Consider the following 25,329-nt stretch of genomic DNA (forward strand, 5'->3'; position numbering starts at 1 on the left):
CCCAGCACTTAAAAGACTTTGAGTTGAATGCCTGGGTCACTGGGGACCGTTGGTGGGGGCTAGGTAGCGTGTATGTAGCATGTATGTAGCGTAGGGTTGTACTCTCCCAGAGTTCTGTATGTGTGTTTATGTTTTGTGATTTGGAGTCAGTGTGTTATGTGCAATGCCCTGCTGTAGTTTCCTTGTGTGTAAGCGTCTGTGTCACCCTTGCTTTGTAACCCGTGTCTGCCTAAAAGACCCCTGCGCCTTTCCCCATATGTTCTGTATCAGTCTGAAGCTTGTGTTCCTGTGCGTCAACAAACGGCACAGAGCCCCAAAGAAAAGCCTGACTCTTGCGTCTCTTCGCTACACTACACAAGTAATTGCAATCTTTAAGCAATAAGCCAAGGCTCGAAAAAAACCATAATGAAATGAGAATGTATATATGACGTATATATTCATCCAAGCAGCAGTGCTGATAAACATGTCAACTGGCCCAACGGTGTTTTATCAGTCTTCTTCTTTCCATGCAAACACCTCTCCTTTGCCATCACATGCTTGCAATTTTGTCATGCAATGCAATGTTTTAGGGTGCACCTATTGGGAGTGAATGAGCGGGCAACACACAGATAAGACGCCGAGAGTTGGGTGGCACTGGAGTTACAATCCAAAACTGTCGCTTGACATGGCAGAGGGAAAAACTCTTCACATTAACCAGTTATTGTTATAATGTGAATTGTGGATACACCACTTAATATATTGGTCATAACCCTAACCCACCATTATAAGATTTGAAAGTATAATGGTACTAACAGCTGACCAACAGGTTGAAATGAAATGAATACACTTGAGGCCCATGTTCATTTAGAATATATATTATGACTTGGGTAATTTTAAGACACTCAACAATGCTTAGCTCTTGTATATATTTGCATGTGTTGTGTTGTGCAGCACAGTGTAGATGTGCTTTCTTCATTGGAGTAATGTGTGTGTGCTCCCTGGGGCATCATCAAACCACTGACTTTGGTGTTGTCAACACCTTGTTTTAATAATGGAATAAGGTCGGGTCACACTGACGTCACGCAGATGTTGTGAAACACCCCCTCTAGGACAGAATACCTTGAGTGTGTCCACCTCGCTGGCGTCACCGCTGACGATGGCTAGCCTTTTGAGCTGGTGCCCCAGTAGGGCCAGCATGGAGCTGTAGATGTGGTCCAGGCTGACCCCCGGCGTGCAGAGTGACAGACAGGCCATCTGGACCTCCAGCACCGCCTCGTACAGCTCGGCCTGGGCTGGACTGAACCTGCAGAGAGGGGAGGGGAGCACAGAGGATCGAATCATAACGTGAAGGCAAATAGTGGCATGCAAACGGTTCGTAGGGCGAAGGGAAAGTAATGTTTAATGCTCTGTAACGGCACAATCTAAATTTAACTTCACTTTCAGTCATGATTCTATGAGGTGGACCAATCAGTGTTGAGCGAATTCTCTACATGAATGTTGTGTGTGTGTGTGTGTGTGTGTGTGTGTGTGTGTCTCCGCAAATCAAATTGGGGGATAGACACTGTATGGGTGCTCAAAGCTCTCATTGGTTATGGTTGGGACACACAACACAACACACATCACACACACTCAACACACAACACAACACACATCACACACACACAACACACATCACACACACATCACACACATCACACACTCAACACACATCACACACACATCACACACTCAACACACACACACACACTCAACACACACATCACACACACACACACACAACACACATCACATACACACAACATACACTCAACACACACACTCAACACACACACAACACGCACTCAACACACACACTCAACACACACACAACACACACTCAACACACACAACACACACTCAACACACATCACACACACTCAACACACATCACATACACACATCACACACACACACACAACACACATCACATACACACAACATACACTCAACACACACACTCAACACACACACACACTCAACACACATCACACATCACACACACACACACACATCACACACACACACACACACACTCAACACACATCACACACACACAACACACACACACATCACACACACACTCAACACACATCACACACACTCAACACATCACACACACTCAACACAACACACATCACACACACTCAACACACACACATCACACACTCAACACACACACACTCAACACACATCACACACACACACACACACACACAGGAGCTCACCTTGGTGTACAACAGAGCTTCATCTATGCATCACACACACTCAACACACACACTCAACACAACACACTCAACACACACACACACACTCAAAACACACACATCACACACTCAACACACATCACACACACTCAACACACACAACACACTCAACACACACAACACACACTCAACACACATCACACACACTCAACACACATCACATACACACATCACAACACACATCACATACACACAACATACACTCAACACACACACTCAACACACACACACACTCAACACACATCACACATCACACACACACACACACACACTCAACACACATCACACACACACTCAACACACACACAACACACATCACACACACTCAACACACACACTCAACACTAGGGGTGGGGAACATTTTTTTTCGATTTCTCTCGATTCTCTCTAGAACGATTCTGTCTCGATTCAGAAAAGTTCATAATCGATTTTTTAATAAAAAAAAAAAAAAAAATGTTTTAATTAATTTTTTTTTTTTTTTTCAACACACACTCAACACAACACGTACTCAACACACATCACACACACACACACACACTAAACACACATCACACACATCACACACACACATCACATACACACACACACTCAACACACACTCAACACACAACACACACACTCAACACACACACAACACACACACACACACATCACACACACTCAACACACACACAACACACACTCAACACACACTCAACACCCACACAACACACACTCAACACCCATCACACACACATCACACACACTCAACACACACACATCACACACTCAACACACACACTCAACACACACTCAACACACACTCAACACACATCACACACACAACACACACACACACTCAACACACACACAACACACACAACACACTCAACACACACACACACACTCAACACACACTCAACACACATCACACACACACATCACACACACACACACTCAACACACTCAACACACACAACACACACATCACACACACTCAACACACACACACACACACATCACACATCACACAACACACACTCAACACACACTCAACACACATCACACACACACATCACACACACACACACATCACACACACTCAACACACTCAACACACACAACACACACAACACACACACTCAACACACTTAACACACACACATCACACACACTCAACACACACACACACACACACACACACACACACATCACACACACTCAACACACATCACACACACTCAACACACACACACATCACACACACTCAACACTCAACACACACACTCAACACACATCACACACACTCAACACACACACATCACACACTCAACACACATCACACACACTCAACACACACACACACACACACTCAACACACTCAACACACATCACACACACACTCAACACTCAACACACACACACTCAACACACACTCAACCCAAATCACACACACTCAACACACACACACACACATCACTCAACACACATCACACACACTCAACACACACATCACACACACTCAACACACACTCACATCACACACATCACACACTCAACACACACACACTCAACACACATCACACACACCCACATCGTCCCAATACCTTCCATTTACCGGCCAGGTGCGTGTGATGTCACTGACATAGCCGAAATATTCACATCCCCCATCCAGCAGCACCATCTCCCCATCCTGAAGAGCAGAGTGAATGAATGAATCACACACACAACACACACACACACACATCACACACACTCAACACACACTCTGAAGAGCAGAGTGAATGAATGAATCACACGTTATTTTACTATGTAGCCCTCCTGAAGAGCAGAGTGAATGAATGAATCACACGTTATTTTACTAATGTAGCACCATCTCCCCATCCTGAAGAGCAGAGTGAGTGAATGAATCACACGTTATTTTACTAATGTAGCACCATCTCCCCATCCTGAAGAGCAGAGTGAGTGAATGAATCACACGTTATTTTACCATCTCCCCATCCTGAAGAGCAGAGTGAGTGAATGAATGAATCACACGTTATTTTACTACGCAGCCCTTCATACTGATCATTTCCTTTCATTACAACTGTGCTCGGGCCTTTATGATGCTGAAAAGAAAACATCATTTTGAGATGAATGTAAGGTAGAAAAAAGGTACATCATTTACAAGTCAAGTCAATCGTTGAAACAGAAAGACACTATGAAACCATTAACAATATCAAAATGGAGGACAAGAGAAAGAGGAGGAGGAGGAGGACTGATGCGGTACACAGCCAGTTGATGGAGCTTTCCGCTTCTTCCCTAACTCATTTACATTTACATTTAGTCATTTAGCAGACGCTTTTATCCAAAGTGACTTACAAGGATGTATACACATTTTTACATTTACACTGATGGCACACTGCACATCAGGAGCAATTAGGGGTTCAGTGTCTTGCTCAAGGATGCTTCGACAGGGAATCGAACTAGCAACCTTCTGATTACTAAATTACTTCTTTACCTCCTGTACCACTGCCGCCACCTTAACTCACCTTAACAATCTGGTTGTTGTTAATGTAGTGCAGAGTGTTGGACCGGTTGCCACCTGCGACCACCGGGGGGTACGCCAGGAAGTTAGCACCGTGCGCCCGGCATTCAAAATCAAACTGAGATATACACAAAGGGAAAAAGAATACAGAAAAACAATGAAAGGATGTTTTTTTTAGAGACAAAGTGCAAGTAATTACAGTTTGGATTTTCACACATCCCTTCTCCCGTGGGGTGAAATGAAAATGGTTTACAAATGCTACATTCATTTTCATATTAGGGTATTTATTGTAGTAATAACCAGGCATCAAGCGCTCGAGCAAGACGCACATTTAACCACAGGAATGAAAAATAGAGGGAGAGAGAGCGGGGAGAAATAACAGGCCCTCCAGATCTGCCAGGGTTGGACACACTTGTGAGCCGGATTCCGTGTTGTTGCCGAGGCAACCACTCTGCAATCTCTCTGGGTTACCACTTGCGCGTTACGCCGCACCCTCCATGGCGATAGCAGGGGAGAGAGAGCATCCGTCACCAGGCAAGGAGGCAGACAGAAGCCACTGGCCATTTCACAGGAGCGAGCTCACCTTGGCGTACAGCAGCGCTTCATCTATGCATCACACACACACACACTCAACACACACACACACACACACTCAACACACATCACACACACTCAACACACATCACACACACACACACATCACACACACTCAACACACACACACTCAACACACACATCACACACACACACTCAACACACACACTCAACACACATCACACACACTCAACACACACATCACACACTCAACACACACACGCAACACACATCACACACACACACACACTCAACACACATCACACACACTTAACACACACACACACATCACACACACACACACACAACACACACTCAACACACAACACACACACTCAACACACACACACACACACACAACACACACTCAACACACACTCAACACACACACACACACTCAACACACATCACACACACTCAACACACACACACACATCACACACACACACACTCAACACACACACATCACACACACACACACACACACACACTCAACACACACATCACACACACTCAACACACACATCACACACACTCAACACACACACACACACACACACAGGAGCGAGCTCACCTTGGCGTACAGCAGCGCTTCATCGATGTCGCCTGAAGACATGGCCATTGTTTTCCTGAACGCCTGGAAGGAGAGTGAGTCAGTGAGCACATTTAATAATAATAATAATTTATTTGATTTGTAATGCACTCTTCATTCAAAAGAATCTCAGAGTGCCAACATATTAAAAACTAACTATAATAATACAATAAAATAAAAATGAATTAACATAAGCATAATAGAAAACTTTTTAACATACGATTCAACACAAGGCCAGAAATGCCTTCCTGAATAAAAATGTTTTTAGTCCAGCTTTAAAGGAGTCCAGTGTCTGCGTTGCCCTTAGGTGGTCAGGGAGGCTGTTCCATAAGCGTGGCGCATTTGTTAAGAGTATGTGGGCCCTACGTTCATTTGACTCCGTCTCTCTTAAAGAACTGATATATTGTTTTGGCCATTAATGCAGAAGTAACTGGAATCCAGACAAAATCCCATTGGATGTCTCAGACCTGAAAAGGCAACTGTCACACCCATCCAAACACACATCACACACACTCAACACACACAACACACGCACACACACACACACACACACACACACACACCTATCCAAACCTCTGAGTGAACATATGTACATTCTGTACCTTTATACCAATTAGGCTGGGTTAAAATCCTTTTAGAAATCGAATGATTTACTTCACTGCATAGGCAGGCATATTTGAAATAACTGATATTGTGTCGTTTACCAAGAATTAGTAAATTAACCAGACCAATCAAGGGTGATTTGGGGTCTTAATTCACAGTTGATACTCGAGAGAAAGTACCGAAATGTAATTTCCAAATGTGGTGGAAGTGGGGTGTGGGGTGTGGGGGATGGAGGTCTTGCCTGTGGGAAGGGAACCCCTAAAATGATCGTTCTGATGGGGTTTGTTGAACTTTTCTTATTCAGTTACCACTGCTGTACAGATATGCTAGACTAGACATTGGTACAAGAGGTAAAGAAGTCGTTTAGTAAGCAGAAGGTTGCTAGTTCGATTCCCTGTCGAAGCGTCCTTGAGCAAGACACTGAACCCCTAATTGCTCACCATACACCTGATGTGCAGTGTGCCATCAGTGTAAAAAAAAATGTAAAATGTGTATACATTGTAAGTCGCTTTGGATAAAAGCGTCTGCTAAATGACTAAATGTAAATGTAGACAAGGCTGTCAGCCTCTTATCAGTTTTTATGAAACAACACAAGAACTGAGAAAACATGAAAAATGAAGCTATTTTCCATACCTGAAAAATCACTATATTATTGACGTTGCATTGCTGGGAGCTGCATGGCATGCTGTTTTCTCATAATGTTGTGCAGAGCTATTATCTGCTATATTAAATTATTACTATTATTTCAGAATGTAAAGAAACATGAAATAATAAAAGATAACAACAAACTAACAATACATTTATTTACATTTTTATAAAAATGAGCATATTAATTAGTCCCTCCAGTTTTTCGTGACTTTCATGCGATTTGGTAATTCAATGCAAAAGCCAGCAATTCACTGCATTTTTTCACAATACTGCATATTTTATTTACTGCGTAAATTGCGCCCCGAAAATTGTAGAAAATAAGCTTTAATATTAAACTGCAACTTCTTTGCCCTCCCTCTGGCGTCCTGGTGGTGGTATAAGGTTATGCATAGTCTGTCAAAACCACTGCTACTGCTCAATGTCCCACTCGTTTGGTGTCAGGTATGTGTATTCGGCGACCACTATGAAGCTTGGCATTAGACATTTGCGACATAGCTGGATCTATAACTCATTAAAAGTTAAATGAATTATATTATTATTATATTATTCTGTATGGAGCCCAAGAGGGGGCAAATTATGTTTTTTTCTTTTTCTTCATAAGCATGTTCAAGTAAATTGCGAGCACATTATGGTACATTGTGAGCTCCATCTTCATCAACATGCCCACAATTTATTGAATATCTTAAATCGTGTGCACAATATTGTTTTAATATTAGTTAACCATGGAGCAAGGTAGCACAGTTCTTTTAGTAGCCTACGACGTGCACACAATATAGATCTGTCTTGACCCTAGAAGTATTAAGATTAACAGCCAAATCTCTAATGTAGATTATCGTCTCATGTAGGGTGTCAGAGTTTTTATGTTTTTTTTCATAAAAATTGTCTGTAATTTTTGTATGATTATTTATTTATTATTTATTTATGAATAATGTATTCGTTATTGATCTATCTATTCATTCATTCCGCTTCCCTTTTCTTATCAGCAACCAAACATGGATCTGATTAGAATGTGCTACGGTTTGGGGGTGACCTTGGGGATGACCTACAGCCAAACATCGGCATCTCTAGCTACTCATGGTATTGTTACGAGTTTAAGAACTTTGAGAAGAATGTTGAGGACAAACGGTCTTCGCTGTCGTGAAAACTGTATGACTTATTTATCAAAGGAGCGTTAACACGCACGCGCACGCACAAGATTAACACAAGTTCATTCACAAAACCTAAAAATGAATACAGGTTCAGCACGAACCTCATAACCTACACTACCAACAACTCACATGCAGAATGCCCATACCCACCACGCTAAACCGGCCTAATCTATTCCTCTCTGTGGCTGTTTTATTCTAAGGTAGGTGACTAACCCCAGCCAGGGGTTAACTCAACATAGTCTACCCAAGTGTGGCTAATCCTTTAAATGTTCAGCCAAAATGACATACTTAGTGTGGCTAATCCTTTAAATGTTCAGCCAAAATGACATACAGTACCAGTCAAAAGTTTGGACACACCTTCTCATTTTTTGAGAAGATTTTTCTTTGATTTTATTATTTTCTACATGGTAGATAACACTTTTTTTGTTTAGTACATCATTCCTTATGTGTTCTTTCGTAGTTTAAATAGTAGTCTTCAGTATAAATCTACAATGTAGAAAGTAATAAAAGTAAAGAAAACAATTCTCAAAAAAATTAAAGGTGTGTCCAAACTTTTGACTGGTACTGTACTTAGTGTGGCTGGTCCTTTAAATGTCCAAGCCAAAGTGGTTTAAAACACTCTTACACACGGCCTCGAAAAGGGGACTGGTTCAGTCCGTCAGCATCTCTCCATTTTCCACATAAACAGAATCTGACAGCAACTAATCCACAGTTCCAAAGTCCTCGTTCATTCCCCAATCTCTGCCCCTTTTTATCCCGTCCTTCGCACCCCACCAGAAATGAAACATGTAGCCGCTTTCAATAAACCACAGGTGTACGTGCAGCTTGCAACACTCTCAGTTCATCACTAGTGGGTCGATGTGGCCAGTAAACAGCATTACACATCACACACACACACACACACACACACACATCACACACACACACACACACACTCAACACACACACACACACATCACACACACACTACAAGATCATAATTTTAGGGGATGTTATTGACTTCATTTTGACTTCTCTGTGAGCTAACTTTAAGTCTTCCCGTGGTGCGTGCATTACATTTTTCGAGACCGTGCTTTATGACTGTGAGGGCACAATAAAGGAAAATGTCCACACCAATTATAACAGCTAGAAGACATGTACTCAGTGGCCTCTCCCAGGTTCTGCAATTCTGCCTAAGATTTAAATAAAAGTGTTTGACCATGATATTAAACTCAAGGCATATTGCTGCGTCCAACCGTTTATTCAACTGTTCGTCTTTCACAGAGACGGCATTTCAAAATAAAAGCCTGTTTCTAAATACATGCATAGGCCTACTGAAGGGTCATTTGAGTGAGTAGAATATTGGCAAAGTAACACCAGTAATGGTCAACACATTTTGAAGTTTTCTGTTCAGTTTTCTTTAAACAATAGTACAGGATAACTAATGATTACTGTCCTGAACAAGAGCAAGGCATAACATTTTATTTCACTTAATTTATTTCATTACATTACATTCTATGGATGAAATGACCATATAAGTATGGTTGTGATAATTCTCAGAAAGACGTGAAATCAGATGACACATCTAAAATGAGTGTTCGCATGTCTCCATTGCATTAAGAGACATGACAAGACATGAGAACACAAAAACCTTAACATTTTAAAATACTATTACAAATAAATATTTAAAAACAAAAACACTCCTATAGATCATCTGTCTGATGTCTGATTTATTTGTATCTCTTATTCATTTGTTTTCTAGTATATGTGGAGTTTAAGTGGGGTATAAATAGAAACATAAATAGTAAACATTTTTAGAAATCACTACCGCAAAATCCGTTATTTTCATCGCAAAACAATTCCCCCCAAAAAATTGTGAAATCCTGGAGGGACTGGCATATCATCATCCGCAGATACAGACACGTGATCAAGCCATCCATCTTCAAGTATAATCCTGATTTATATCAGGATCCTTTGTTTTATAGAGTTACACTCCTTGTGCTGTTGGTTGGGGACTTCCAACAGTGGCAAAACCTCTCACTAACCTAGTTAGGCTGCTGAATCAGCAACACTGAACAGTCGCCATCACCTTGTACTTCACACCCATACAAATACACATGCTACATATATATATATATATATAAGCACATATTTTTTATCTTATTTAATTTAATATTCCCCACCCTGGAAACTGCCCTTCTTGTATTTCAAACTGTTGTTACTTGTTATATGTTATATGTTATTTCTGGTATATGTTATTTTGGTATATGTTATTTTTGTTACCTGTTGTATGCCGTCTACTGCGTAGATGTTGGCTGCCAAGTCGTAAGAATTTCGCTGCGCTGAAGAAATTTGGTGTATGCGATAATAAACACTTTGACTTTGACTAACCCATGCAAGTGCTCATAGCCAGCAACCTAACCTAAAGTATTACAACACAACAGGGTACACTACAACCATCATACCGACACTGACCAATACTTAACAACAGCAACAACGAGGATGCTTTTTTTTTTTTTTTTTTAAGATTTATTTTTGGGCTTTTGTGCCTTTAATCGATAGTGTAGTAAAGAGTGGGACAGGAAATGAGAGGGAGAAGAGCTGGGGAGTGGACAGGAGAAATGACATCGGGCCGGATTAGAACCCGTGTCCTCCATGGGCGTCAAGCCCAAATGTGGTCGGGGCTACTGCTTGCGCCACAGTGCCCCCCGAGGATGCTTTTTTTGAGTATTTCACTGGCTTGATCATGTGTGCACCTTCCTGTGTCAGTGTTTTGTTGAATTTGCAAACCATCTAAACCCCTAAGTTCTGCCTACCACACCTCCATAAGGCTCAACAGTGGTGTATGGCGTTCCAGACCCACCCACCCCCCCTCCATACTCACGATGGGTTACTTAGGACACGCGCCACTATCAGAGACGACAACAGACACACACACACACCCAAACACTACTGAGAGACTTACAGTGCAAACCCATGACACCGTTACGAGCGACGCGATATTCTAAATCCATGCATTTCAACGGGAGCCACTCCATTGTGACGTAGACCACCGTTTTTAGGCGAGGCGACCGATAAAAGTTGGAAAAGGTTGAATCCTATGCAAATGAGGAGCGATTTTTCCCGGCAGCGGCCAATCAGATTGTTTGGTGTCGTCTCGTGACAGTTTTGAAAATGCTATTTCCACACGCTACAACATGCCCACTCAAAGCGATGAAAGCGTATCGCGTCGCTGTCATGGTTTTGCACCGTTACCCCCAACAACCACAAACTAACGCCAGTCCAACCACGTTCTTCAGCCATACCTACCCCCATTTATTGGTGGCTGTAAGTATGCCATTTTCAGCCATAATCTAGGTATGCCAAAATACCAACTTTCAGAATATCTTTTTTTTTTAAAGATTTATTTTTGGGCTTTTGTGCCTTCAATCGATAGTGCAGTGAAGAGTGGGACAGGAAATTAGAGGGAGAGCTGGGGAGTGGACAGGAGAAATGACATCGGGCCGGATTCGAACCCGTGTCCTCCATGGGCGTCAAGCCCGAATGTGGTCGGGGCTACTGCTTGCGCCACAGTGCCCCCCAACTTTCAGAATATCTTGCCAATGCCAACAGGCTTCTTCACTTAATGCAGGTTAATGCACCTGTCAGCATGTAGTCTGTATGAGCGCCTCAGCCATAAATACTGGCTCGCTTTTTCAATTCAATTCAATTCAATTTTATTTATATAGCGCCATAACAATACAATTGTCTCTAGGCGCTTTACAGAGCCCAGAGCCTGAAACCCCCTTAGTGCAAGCACAATGGCAACACGGGCAAGAAAAAACTCCCTGTTAGTCAGGAAGGAACCTTAAGCAGAACCACGGCACATAAGGGGGGGCCCATCTGCTTGAGGTCGGCCGGGTGGAGATAGGAAGGGGGGGAAGGGGGAGGGTTGTGTGGCAGAAGGGGAAGGGAAACAACAGGTGTTGTACATAGCCTGCATTTGGTAGATGTACATAATATATATACAGACATCCAGTGGTAAATACATGATACAAACAAGACCAGTTTAGTGGGTATACACTGTGCTCAAAGGTTTACTGTTACAGGGGTAAGGGGAGTAGGAGCAGAGAAACATGTCAATGGTGGCAATAATATATATTGTATATAAATGCTAGCATAGGGTATGAGGTAGGGTAAGTGTACGGCAGTGCGGTGGCGGTGGGTGCAATTGGCCGAGGGTTTCTACGGGTAGACCGGGTGGAGAGACTACAGCAGCTTGTTTCAGCAGCCTCAGACAATTCCTTTAAAGCTCCTTTAAAAAGACCATCTTCTTGTCTTTTCTGCCCCTCTTGAAGAAAAGAAATTCACATCTGTACACACACCTTGCAGCGTCTGTACACACACCTTGCAGCATCTGTACACACACACATCTGTACACACACCTTGTAGCATCTGTACACACACCTTGTAGCATCTGTACACACACCTTGCAGCATCTGTACACACACCTTGCAGCATCTGTCTTCACCCGCCTGCTGAGGGTTCTGTAGAGTGAGGAGGACATCGTCGTGGCAACTGGCTCTAACTACGAGTTTAATGCGGTCAGCATCCATAGCTCACAATCCCCTCCAGCTGACCTTCATCTTCTCAACATTATGGGGCGACAGTGGTACAGGGGGTAGAGAAGTCGTTTAGTAATCAGAAGGTTGCTAGTTCGATTCCCTGTCGAAGCGTCCTTGAGCAAGACACTGAACCCCTAATTGCTCCTGATGTGCAGTGTGCCATCAGTGTAAATGTAAAATGTGTATACATCCTTGTAAGTCGCTAAATGACTAAATGTAAATGTAAATGCCAGATCATCCATTGCCCTTGCTTTGCTTGAGAAGCCACTGCTGCTGGTCGAGTTTCCACTTCTTTCTGGTTACTATCTGCCACCTCTCCAGCAATGTAGCCTTACCCCATGCTTTCCAACTATCACCTAACCCAAACCCTGCTCTTCTACTCTGTACCTGCCCAATGATATGTCTATGCTTTAATGCGCCTTGTGCAGGTTACACCCCTTCTGGACTGTGACAGTCATATCCAGGCTTGTCTCAGCACATTTGAACTCCTCCACCCAGCTCGAAATTGGTGAGTCGAAAATACCCTTTCCATACAATGCTACAATACCTTAGACAACTTGGCACCCCAAGCCATTTCCGAAATGCCTTATTCGTGATTGTCTGAAATTTCTCCACCTCTGAAACAGCAACTTTATACACATTCAAAAAGGCCACCTCATTTGTGGAAAAAGCCCAAACTGCAAGCCACCACAATATAAATGAACCAGGCAAGAAGGTCTTATCAATGGTATTGATAGCCTTGACCATATATCCTCAAAGCTCTGCAACCTGTCCTTGGTCTCTCAACATGGAATCTTACCACCTCCAAAAGCTCTTCACCGATTTTTCTACAACAGAAGGAACCACCATCAGTATAAAGGCTAAACAGTAGCAAAACCGAAGCCCTTCTTGTTGGCACTCCACACCAGGTTCAGTCATCCTCCTTAACTCATCTCACCTTCGACAGCCAGGTCATCCCCCTCTCCTCCACAGTCACTAATCTCGGAGTTAGGTTTGACCCTCACCTGACCTTTAATGACCATACAAAACACCTGTGCAAAACCTCCTTTTATCATCTAAGAAACATCTCCAAACTCCGCCCCACTTTAACCCTATCAGATGCAGAGAAACTTGTCCACGCCTTTATTTCCTCAAGACTGGACTATTGTATTATTATAGTTAGTTTTTAATATGTTGGCACTCTGAGATTCTTTTGAATGAAGAGTGCATTACAAATAAAATAAATTATTATTATTATTATTAAAGGCTCTCTTCCACCAGTTTCACTTTCATCCTCGCCCATGTCAGACTGTCATTCAAACAGTCGACGCCGGGTACATGGTGCGATTCTTGTATGCTTAATCATGTTACGACCCCCTGTGCCCTGCACACCCTGCCTGCGGTCCCTATACTGGCCATATGGAGGCAGCAGGCTGTGGACCTGCAATGGAGCATGATGAACAGTGATTATTCACACCTGGCGCCAGGGGTGGATATAAAAGCACTGCTACGCCTGATGGGGGTCCCCTTCTCAGCTTCCGCTACTCTCACACACACTTTTTGTCAATGCTCCTACTCACCTACATACCCTCGACACGCATCCATGCATCTTTGAGAACCCCTAGACTTTTCAGTTCGATCAACCATTTGTTGTTAATAAATAGCCGTTTTGTTACAAGATACACTGTTTGTCTGTGTCTACCATTTTATGTTGAGACCCCACGAGCCGGGCGTAACAATCATGTTGTCCATATAAAAAGTCAACAGTAAAATGTTCATCCAGTTATGATGCCAATCCAATCTCAAAATGCTGCCAGGATGTGGTGTAGTTACTTGTGTCGAAGCACAACTGAATGTCCTCAAAATACAGCTGAAATCTTCTAAGGAACCTGAAAGTAGCTGAATGCTTTCCACAACAGACTGTGTGGGGCGACAGTGGTACAGGAGGTAAAGAAGTCGTTTAGTAATCAGAAGGTTGCTAGTTCGATTCCCTGGCGAAGCGTCCTTGAGCAAGACTCTGAACCCCTAATTGCTCCTGATGTGCAGTGTGCCATCAGTGTAAATGTAAAATGTGTATACATTGTAAGTCGCTTTGGATAAAAGCGTCTGCTAAATGACTAAATGTAAATGTAAATGTGTGGCCCCGATCCAAAGGCATTAGCGAGCACCAAAAATAGCACATGGAGGTCTCTGCCTTCAGGCCTTGATCATGCTACTATGTTCCAAACATCCACACAATCCTGAGACTCCGGCTTTTGCAGAGAAGCATATCAAACTATTTGCCTTCAAATAGGAGACCAACCTCCTTGCTACCACACTAAAAAAAGATCTTTCCTTCCACATTACGAAGACTGATAGGTCCGAATTGGCCTATGGTCACAGCATTCTTCTCCTTGGGAATAAAAATACCACCTGCCCAACAACGCCACATCCCTGGAATTGTTCCTTTTTTTTTCTTACAATCACCATTTAAGCTTCCATTGATATTTCAAACATCAGGTGCTCCTTTATAGACATGATAAAGTACTCCACTTGGGCCCGGAGCCAATGGAGCCAATGCAGCCCGTTGCACAACGCCCAGCGTCTGCCAATCTTGCACCTCTTCACCTGGGTGGGCACATGCCCATTGGCGAACATACCTCTCCATCTGGAGGAATTCCTGGTGAGAAGGGGGGGGATTCACCTTCTCACAGACCTGGAGAAGTTTCTTCAAGGGGTACATACTGACAATCCATCTGGAGGAATTTTCTCCCAGATCCACATGCCTCTGATTGTCAGTATGTACCCCTTGAAGAAACTTCTCCAGGTCTGTGAGAAGGTGAATCCTCCCCCCCCCCCCCCCCCCTCCTTCTCACCATGACTCACAAGAGGAATTTTGGCCCTAATGTGGGGTGGACTCCCCCACCATAAATGGTTGGGTCTGGGTATCCCCCACGATAGTGGTTGGACCCAGTGGTTGGACCTAATTGGACCGATTTAGCCCAATTGGCTGGCCTATTTGAAGGGGGCCTCATTCGAGCTTCTGAGAGAGGCTTTGAAGGAGCACTGTGAACTATTGGACTGGCATAAGAAAACACTTACCTGCTGTGAGGTGAAGTGTGTTTAGTTGTGTGAACACTGTGTGCCTAGTTTTGTGCCTTGAATGTGCCTTGAATGTGCCAAAATGAATGTGCCAAGCATGTGCCTAGTTTGCTGTGTTTAGCTGTGTGAACACAGTTTGTGCATAGTTATTGTGCATAGTTTGTGCCTAGAGCTGGTTGCCTAGATTTTTGTGTATACGGTTTGTGTTTTGATTTGTCTGTTTATTCTGTGGGCACCTGTTTGGGGGGGCGGATATTAAAGAATCCCCCTGTAAATAAATACGAAAAATATTTTTGTACAAAAGCCACCATCTCCTGCACCCCTTCTTCCATCTTCACCACCTAAGTCCAGTCGCCCACATCCCTAAAACGTGGGGTGACTGCCTCGGTCCCTCACAAGGTCCTTCTTTCTTTCAACTCTCAGACTTCCCAATTTCTCTTGGGTGAATAAAGATATGATCCTTCCTGCAGTCATGTGAGAAGGTGAAATCCCTCCCCCTTTCTCACCACGGCCCAAAAGGCAGAGAACGTTGGACTCCCCTACTCCAATGGTTGGGTCCGGGTTCCCCCACATCAGTGGAGGAATCCAATTGACATTGACCACTTCGCACTATATATATATATACTTTTAATTTATTTTAAATCTCTACTGGTGATATTAAGGGGTTAGATTAAATATATCTCTATAATTATTCTTTTTTTTTTTTGCACTATATCTGAGTTATGTTTCTTTGATGTCTATTTTTATGTGCATGTAATTTCTTTGTGCATATTATGTATTTGCTGTAAAGCACTTTGAGCTGCATTCTTTTGCATGAAAGGTGCTATATAAATAAAGTTTTATTATTATTATTATTATTATTATTATTATTGGACCAACTTAGCCCAATGGGCGGCCTTATATAAGGTGTGCCTCAGTGTCTAGTGAGGGAGACACAGATTGAACATGCTGGGAGAAAGCTGCAGCGAGGCCCTTGTGAGATTCGTGACCACAGATTTGTACTTGTCTCTTTTTGGCTTTTGTTTTGTTCATTTGGTAAATGTCTGTTTTGCGGTGGCTGTCGCATCTCCCCGTGTAAATAAATAGCTATTTTTTTATAAGAATGCCACCGTCTCCTGCGCTGTGTGTGTGTTTCCCATCTGCAACCCCCATTCCAACCAATCGTACATCCCAAGATCGTGGGCTGGCCGACTCTGGACATTTTTCACAAGTCAATAACAACAACAACGAAGGTTTACTGCTAGGTTAACGTGTAAAATGCTAATAAAACAAAAAAATGGCAAAGACAGCAAAAACAGTCGAGTATTTACCACTGTATGAAATCACCACTTTTATTACGCTGCTTTCCAACTGCACAATTATAAGGTGCCTCCATTGAATCACGGTTTCTAATGCTACTCTATGGAGTTTTAAACTCAAGATGTCCAAGTGCAAATTGGTGAGCCTCAACGCACCCTTGCTCATGAAGGAATAGGCCCTTCTTAGAGGCTCTATCTATATTATAATACGATCGCCTCACCTGTTTATCATCATCTACTTCACATCAGCTTGTTCTTTCAACTTATGTGTTTGATATTGCCCCTATCCTGTTTTTGGGACATGTTGCAGGCAACATTTTAAACAATAAACAAATATATTCCAAAATTGTTGATTGGGTAAAAGATTCAATATCAATGTCTGTACATTGTTTGAATACAAGTCAAAGTTAATTATTGCTTGCTGTTTTGGGTTTTTTTGTATTTTATTTACTGTCTCGCCTTTTCTAGAAATGGGGTTTGTAACTACTTTGTTGCTAGTTTCTACCCAACAAACAGTGAACAAGCGAAGGAGGAGAAGCAGAGGACACCGGTACAACATACTGTTCGCAAAAACCTCCAGACACAAAAACAGTTTCTTCCCCCTCGCCGTCTCACTACTGAACAACTAACCCACTGTAGCATATATATTTATATTTATATATTTATCCCTGCACTTCTCGCACTCTCCACTTCTTCTTTGCACTACTGTTGTGCAACATTTCACAGCTACTGTATATAGCCATTCCGCCTTGTACATACTTTCTTAAACTCCTTAGTCCATTGCACTGTTTGTTTGTTTGTATTATATTGTATTGTATTGTGTTGTATATTTTGTGTAAGCACACTGAGAGTCACTTTACCAAGTCAAATTCCTTGTTTGTGCAAACTTACTTGGCCAATAAAACCTGATTCTGATTCTGATCAACAGCCGTTACGACACATCTCCTCACAACCCTATGCCCCACCTTCTCCAGGCTGGTGATACTTGGTGATTTTAATATCCATATAGATGCCTGTGACGGGGCACCTGTGTGACCCGCCACTGCAGCCTGTAGGATGCTGCTTTAGTGGACTGGGTGCAGGTGTTTTGTGTATGTAGTTTGCCTGTTCGATGTTCGTGTACATGTACAGTTTATATGTTCGTCATTCTGTTTAAAATAACCACACCGTGCAATGTCTTGTCTCATGTTCCGTTTTATTTAGTTTAAAATCATACCTCATACTATCATATATCATAGCGTTTGTCTTGCTGTTCTAGTCTCGTCTTGTGTTCGTTTGTGTAGATGGCGCGATTAAGCGCAAGCTTTAAAGCTCTTTATAACTTCCGGGTTAACCCGAGTTTTCTTTAATTGTTGTTGGCTGCTTTATCATGTGTCGGCTATGCCGTCACCAAGCCTGTATACTAGCTACGTGAGTGTAGTCCATTTTCCCGGCTATGTGGGACATTTGTTTGTTTAAGTATGGCTGCTATGAGCCACAGGTGCATGGGTGCCTGCTTCTGACACACCTGTGACTTATTAATTGGCATGAGCCAATTACAGGTGTATGTCGAGGCTACTTAAACGTGCTTTTTCTTTGCTTCTTGAGAGTTGCCAGTTTATTAGGACGTAAGTCCTTGGAGCTCTCACGAAGGACTAGCTACTTTGGTCCTTTTTAGGTTTCTAGTCGACTATTGCGAATTGCTTGAATGTTGGTGGCTATTATGCCCATTTATTTGTCTTTTTGGAAAGTTTAATTTATATTTATTTATTATTGTTATTGTCTTTGGCCTTATTTGGGGAAATAAAGACCTCATCTTTTCAACATCTTCTACCTCCTGAGTCCTCCATGAGTTTTCCATCTAGCTCTAACCGCGAAAGCTATCCCGACCTTTAACAATGCCCCTAAGTGCCTGTTGGCTGTTGACTTCCTCAACCTCCTGGATTGCCTCCCGCTTACTCAGCATGTACAAGGACCAACCCATAAACACGGCCATACCGATGATCTTGTCATTACTGGTGATGTCGTAGTTACCAACTCTCATTTCCTGGAGCTAGGCATCTCTGACCACAGTGCGGTTCTACTGGACACTATGATTACACCACCAGTCTCTAGCAGCAAGCGCTCTATTACCTTCTGTAAGATCAAGGACATTGACCATGCCCTGCTATCTAACGCTCTCTCCTCTGACATTGACCATGCCCTGCTATCTAACGCTCTCTCCTCTGACATTGACCATGCCCTGCTATCTTACGCTCTCTCCTCTGCCCTGACTGAGCCTGATGCTGCCCTCTCACCTGAAGAGCATGTGCACCACTACAACAGCACTCTACTTGATGGCCTAGACAGGTTTGCCCCTGAAAAAACACGGCTGGTGTCCTTCCATCGCTCAGCCCCCTGGTTCACTGACCATCTCAGAGCCCTAAAATCAGAGGGTCAGAAAATTGAGCGCAGATTCAGGCGAACTGGCTTAACTGTTCACAAACTGTCCTTCAGCAGTGGCGGTTCTACACGGAGGCCTGGGGTGGCCCGTGCCCCTGTAGACATGTCCCTGGCCACCCCTGTGGCCACCCCGTGCTGACCAAATACAAAAATTATGATTTTACACCCGAGCGCCAAAAGCAGAACTAATGCGACGCAACGTTCTACACGGGTACATTAAAACGGTGCACCCAAACACTGTAGTCTGCCACATAGACATATATGTCTATGGTCTGCCAGGTGTGGTGCTCGTCGGTGAATGAGAGCTCAGCAACTACAATTCATGGATACCATGTGACGTGTGTCTAAGCGCCGCCATATTTGTGTCCAACACGGACACAGTAGTCTAGCTGTGCGTCGGTCACAACCCACAGAAAGTTCAAATGCCCGGGATATGTTGTGCTGTTGGATGCGACAAATGTCGCCAAAGAAACCCAGATATACAATTTCGTTCTATTCCAAAATATTTAGGGAATGACTGACCTGTTAAGTGAAATGCAGCACGTTGATACAATCGTGAATAATTACTGTGTCTTATTAAAGCTAAACTCTCCTGAGCAGGCTAGAGTGCTAATAGCTAGCGAGCTCTTTAGCCCTTACTAAAGGCTTTAACTACAACTCATTAGCCCATATTGGCACTCTTAACCACGACTAAGATAACACGGTTGAATATCGCTGTTTGAATTACTTAAATGACCTGTGATCACATACAGTACATATTTTTTGTCTCCAGATGCCATATCTTGGTGTCGTTCACCCATATTGATAGGCATTTGAAATCTCCGGTGTATGGGTATGTATTATGTTCAAGATCAATGTAAATGTCGGGAAAAGAAAGTTGGGGCAGACGCTTTGCAGACTTTAAGGGACAAAATAAAGTTAATAAATATGGATCGCAGCCAATAATCAATGCCTTTTCCAAATATCGCTGTCCTTTAGATGTGCTATCAGCTACAGCTCGCTAGCTTGCTCAGGAGAGTTTAGGACACAGTCATTATTCACGATTGTATCAACGCCAAAAACAAATCCTAAAGGAGACATCACATAAAAAAAGCACATGCTTTGACTTCAGTTGAATAGCAGTGGCGATTTTAGCCCGAAATTTCTGGTGGGGCAATTTTGTATGATGATTTGTTCATTTAAAAAGTCTAAATTTGAAGAAACTATAAACAGAAAACAATACTATTATAATATTATTATAGTATTACTATATATTATTATATATGACTACCTAGCTACTATTGATTACAAAAATCTTATAATTTGTATATGTGCCCCTCTGGTTAAACACTGGCCCCTCCTTGGCCCCCCTAGTAAAATTAGTCTAGAACCGCCACTGTCCTTCAGAGAACACCAGAAACCATATTCCTCTGCTTTGAGATCTACCAGGGCATCTTACTACTCCACTCTCATTGACTCTGGCCATAGAAATCCCAGGCACCTGTTCGCTACAATAAATCAGATGAGCAACCGCTTTATGGACTTCTTTAAAAAAAGGTTGAAAACATCAGGCACAACATCACCCCCAACCAACCTGACCCTCACCCTGATCATGCCCCCCATGATGGCCCAGCCCTTGATCACTTTGCTGAGGTCACTCAACCTGAGCTCTTCAGCATTGTTTTAAAAATGCTCCTCCACCAGCTCTTTGGACCCCATCCCCACATCACTATTGAAAGCGTGTCTATCAGCCATCATCCCCACTGCAACCTACATAATAAACAGGTCCCTGTCTTCTGGTGAAGTACCCCCCTCCCTTAAACTGGTAGCCATCAAACCTGTGCTCAAAAAGCACAATCTTGATCCTGAGGACCTCTCCAACTACCGTCCCATCTCAAACCTGCCCTTCTTAGCAAAGGTCTTGGAAAAGGTCGTCACCCTCCAGCTTCATGACCATCTCCACTCCCACCACCTTTATGAATCATTCCAGTCCGGTTTCAGACCATCCCATAGCACTGAAACTGCTCTGGTGAGGGTTCTAAATGACCTCCTATGGTCTTCAGACTCTGGCTCCCCCAGTTTACTTATATTGCTGGATTTAAGTGCTGCTTTCGACACGGTGGACCATAGCATCCTGTATCGGCACCTCCAAGAGGTGGGAATTACAGGCACTGCCCTCGACTTCTTTCATTGTTACCTCACAGGAGGCCAGGAATACGTTGCCCTCGGCAATCTCACCTCCAGCGTTAGATGTGTTACCTCTGGTGTCCCCCAGGGGTCAGTCCTGGGGCCCCTGCTCTTTTTAATTTACATGCTGCCCCTGGGAAATATACTACGGAGCCATAACATCGAATTTCACTCTTATGCTGATGATACGCAAATTTACCTCAGAACTGCACCTGACAAACACCTGGCTCTATCCCGGACTACTAAATGCCTGGATGACATCCAGCACTGGATGAGCAACAACTCCCTTCAGCTCAATGGCAGCAAGTCAGAGGCCATTCTTATTGGCACCCCTCATCAAACTAAAAAGGCCGGCATCACCCACATCACCATAAATGGTCACCCCACCCCTCTCTCCTCACTCGTCACAAACCTGGGTGTCAAGCTGGACTCATTATTGTCCTTTGATGCACACATTAAATCCATCTGCCAAACTTCATTCTACCACCTGAGAAACATCTCAAGGCTGAGACCCTCTCTACCGAAACATGCTGCAGAAAAGCTGGTGCACGCATTCATCAGCTCCCGTCTTGACTACTACAACTCTCTGCTGGCAGGTCTACCAGCGAAAACCATTCAGAGGCTGCAGTATGTTCAGAACAGTGCTGCCCGGCAGGGGCGTATCTAGCTCTGGCTGGAGCCCCCCCAAAAGTTTCCTTAGCCCCCCAAAAATATATATATTTTATTTTGAGATCGTCAAATTCACACCTAACAACCAATTTAGTGGACTTATTTTATTGAATTTTTAGAGTTAGAAATAAAATAGTCTCGAGCAGCACAGGAATCCCGCCTGTTTGAGACTGTGGTGGCAAGCGCACAGCTCTGTTTGGTCGTGAGTGAGCCTCGCGAGCGTGCAGACAGACGGTGATAACGTCTAGTAAACAGACTCGGAGCGACTGTCCGACCCAAGCTGGTGAAAGCTGCTATAATCATCTGCTGGATATAAAGGTATAGCACATGAAGTTTAAAATAGTAAAAGAAACGAAATGTTTAAATCATCACGAGTTAATTACATATGTCGTGGCTCTCTTTTATCATGCCAGTTCAATGATCCTGTGGGTATGCTACCCTACTCAGTAGCTCCGCCAGATATAACTAGCTAGTGAACTCTAGCCTACAATGTTAACCTACTCACTTGCGCTGCAAATCCCTACCATGCTACAGTATAATTAGCACCTAGCTCAACAGATGTCTACAATATGTTTATTGTTGTGCCATATTTTAAATCTAAATTTGTTAATTTCTCTTCTTAAAACCCACTAGAGGACAATATTTAAAAGGATATTTTCCTAAATTTCTTATGGGGGAGCATGCCCCCAGACCCCCCTAGTTTTGCTGGGTCACAGGAAAAATAATAGGTTTTATCAAGGGGCTTTGCCCCCCCAAAAGTGGGAACCTAGATTTGCCCCTGCCGCCCGGGTTCTCACTCGGACAAGGAAATCGGAACACATCACCCCAGTCCTCCACTCCCTTCACTGGCTTCCAATCAACCAAAGAATCATTTTCAAAGTCCTTCTCCTAGTTCACAAGGCCGTAAACACTACCGGCCCAACCTACCTCCAGGACATCCTCACCCCTCATTTCACATCAAGGACACTTAGGTCCGGAAACTCAAACCTCCTTGCAGTTCCCCGGACAAAATTGACAAAAATGGGCGATCGTGCCTTCTCCTCACTGGGGCCACGACTCTGGAACAAGCTCCCGGAGAACATTAGGGCCTTAGATTCCCTCACTGCTTTTAAATCTCACCTCAAAACCCATTTATTTATCTCTGCCTTCACCTAAAGTCCTGGTCTTTGTTTTAGTTTCTTTTCTGTGTTGTTTTTAGAATGCATTGTTTTAATTGCTCTGTCCAAAATTACTCTGTTTTAAATACATATTATTCAATCTCATTATAATCTTATTAATTATTTTAAATTCATTTATTATCTTTTTTGGTATATTATATTATCCTATTTTCTGCACTTTATTAGCACTTCTATTACTTTGTATTATTGTTGCTGTGACTGTCTACTATGTTAAGCACCTTGAGATTTCTTTGTATTTTAAAGTGTGCTATACAAATAAAATTCATTATTATTATTATTATTATTATTATTATTATTATTATTATTATTATATGATATGATATATCTAACGACACACCCCAAACCTTCCGCAACAGGTGTCCCTCCTCATTATGCACTCGGTGGTTACGGCAAACCTACCTGAGCAGTAATGCGGCCGGCCTGCTTCATCAGGGCCACCTCTGGGGGGCTCTTGACCGCCCGGAGGGAGTGTGTGAGGGGTCGGAGGGAGCGCAGCACCACCCCGCTCTCCAACACGGGTCGCACATGGGTCTGGTGCAGCCGTGGGTGGCAGGGCTGGGAGCTGTCATACCACACCGTGCCACCTGGGACAGGACAGGGGGGGGGGGGGGGGGGGGCAGAAGAGCATGTGGTAAGGTCAACCGTGGATCCATATTTTTCATAGGATATGTATCCATATATTTTGGGGAGTACGATCACAAATGTGTGGAATTGCTGCTAACTGAAGGTTCCATTTGATGATGTAATAATGAACTCCGGCAACCTTTTGGACTAGTGGTCAATGTAAATTCTAGATCTGCCCAGAAGAATTCTGGAATGACGTGCAAAAAAAAAACCTCACTACTCAAAGGGTTAAAAAGCCAAGGCTACCAGCGGATTGATGAGTGGACTGATGCACCTCCATCGCCTTCTGCAGATGCCTACCTCACATGCGTATTACATGGAAAATGAGTGAGTGGGTGAATGAATGAATGAATGAATGAATGGATGAATGAATGAATGAATGAATGAATGAATGAATGAATGAATGAATGGATGGATGGATGGATGGATGAATGAATAATCAATTAGTTCACATGAAACCTCTTCATCCTCTTTCCTTGAATTAGAATGTTTGAATTGCTCTCTCTTTTCATGTCCACAAGCAAGAAAAATGAGTTAAGAGATAAGTGAGTGCGGTCTTTTCTATTCAAATTTCTGCCACCATTCAAATTCAATTTCTTTGGAAGTGACCCTGATAAGAGTGGGGGGGAATACTTTATTTCAATCAGCTCCATCTGCTGGTGCAACCAGGCTACCTTCATAGTTAGAGGGTAAGGTGGTCTGTCAGTGCTGGGGTTCATTACAAGTCTGGAGAGACTATGGAGGAATTTGGTTTCTATTGTCGGTGGGATGACGAGTGCACTGCCACTTCAAACTCTGTTTCAGGAAATCCTTAATTCAGTCCAGTGCCTCATGAAGCTGGAGTTCAAAATGGCAGTTGGCAAAAATGGCAGTTAACAGGTAAGGTGATTTGTCTTTTGTCAAGTGGTGGGGGGCAGGTTTTAGGAGGAAAGCCAGCATTCAGTACTACAATTTCAA

At 43.2% G+C, this 25,329-nt stretch overlaps 1 protein-coding gene across 2 annotated transcripts in view; it reads right to left on the minus strand.

Moving 5' to 3' along the window:
• xpnpep3 (X-prolyl aminopeptidase 3, mitochondrial) overlaps positions 1 to 25,329 on the minus strand; it is a 41,263-nt gene that overhangs the window by 12,141 nt on the left and 3,793 nt on the right. For both annotated transcript variants that reach the window (XM_031576870.2, XM_042708865.1), the window contains exons 4-8: positions 24,148 to 24,332; positions 5,957 to 6,019; positions 4,793 to 4,906; positions 3,869 to 3,954; positions 1,099 to 1,282 (exon numbers count right to left, since the gene is read on the minus strand). In XM_031576870.2, coding sequence (XP_031432730.1) covers positions 1,099 to 1,282; positions 3,869 to 3,954; positions 4,793 to 4,906; positions 5,957 to 6,019; positions 24,148 to 24,332 — 632 coding nt within the window. The remainder of the gene's footprint in view (positions 1 to 1,098; positions 1,283 to 3,868; positions 3,955 to 4,792; positions 4,907 to 5,956; positions 6,020 to 24,147; positions 24,333 to 25,329) is intronic.

Source organism: Clupea harengus, chromosome 1 (assembly GCF_900700415.2).
Source record: "Clupea harengus chromosome 1, Ch_v2.0.2, whole genome shotgun sequence".
In the NCBI taxonomy this organism is placed as follows: Eukaryota; Metazoa; Chordata; class Actinopteri; order Clupeiformes; family Clupeidae; genus Clupea; species Clupea harengus.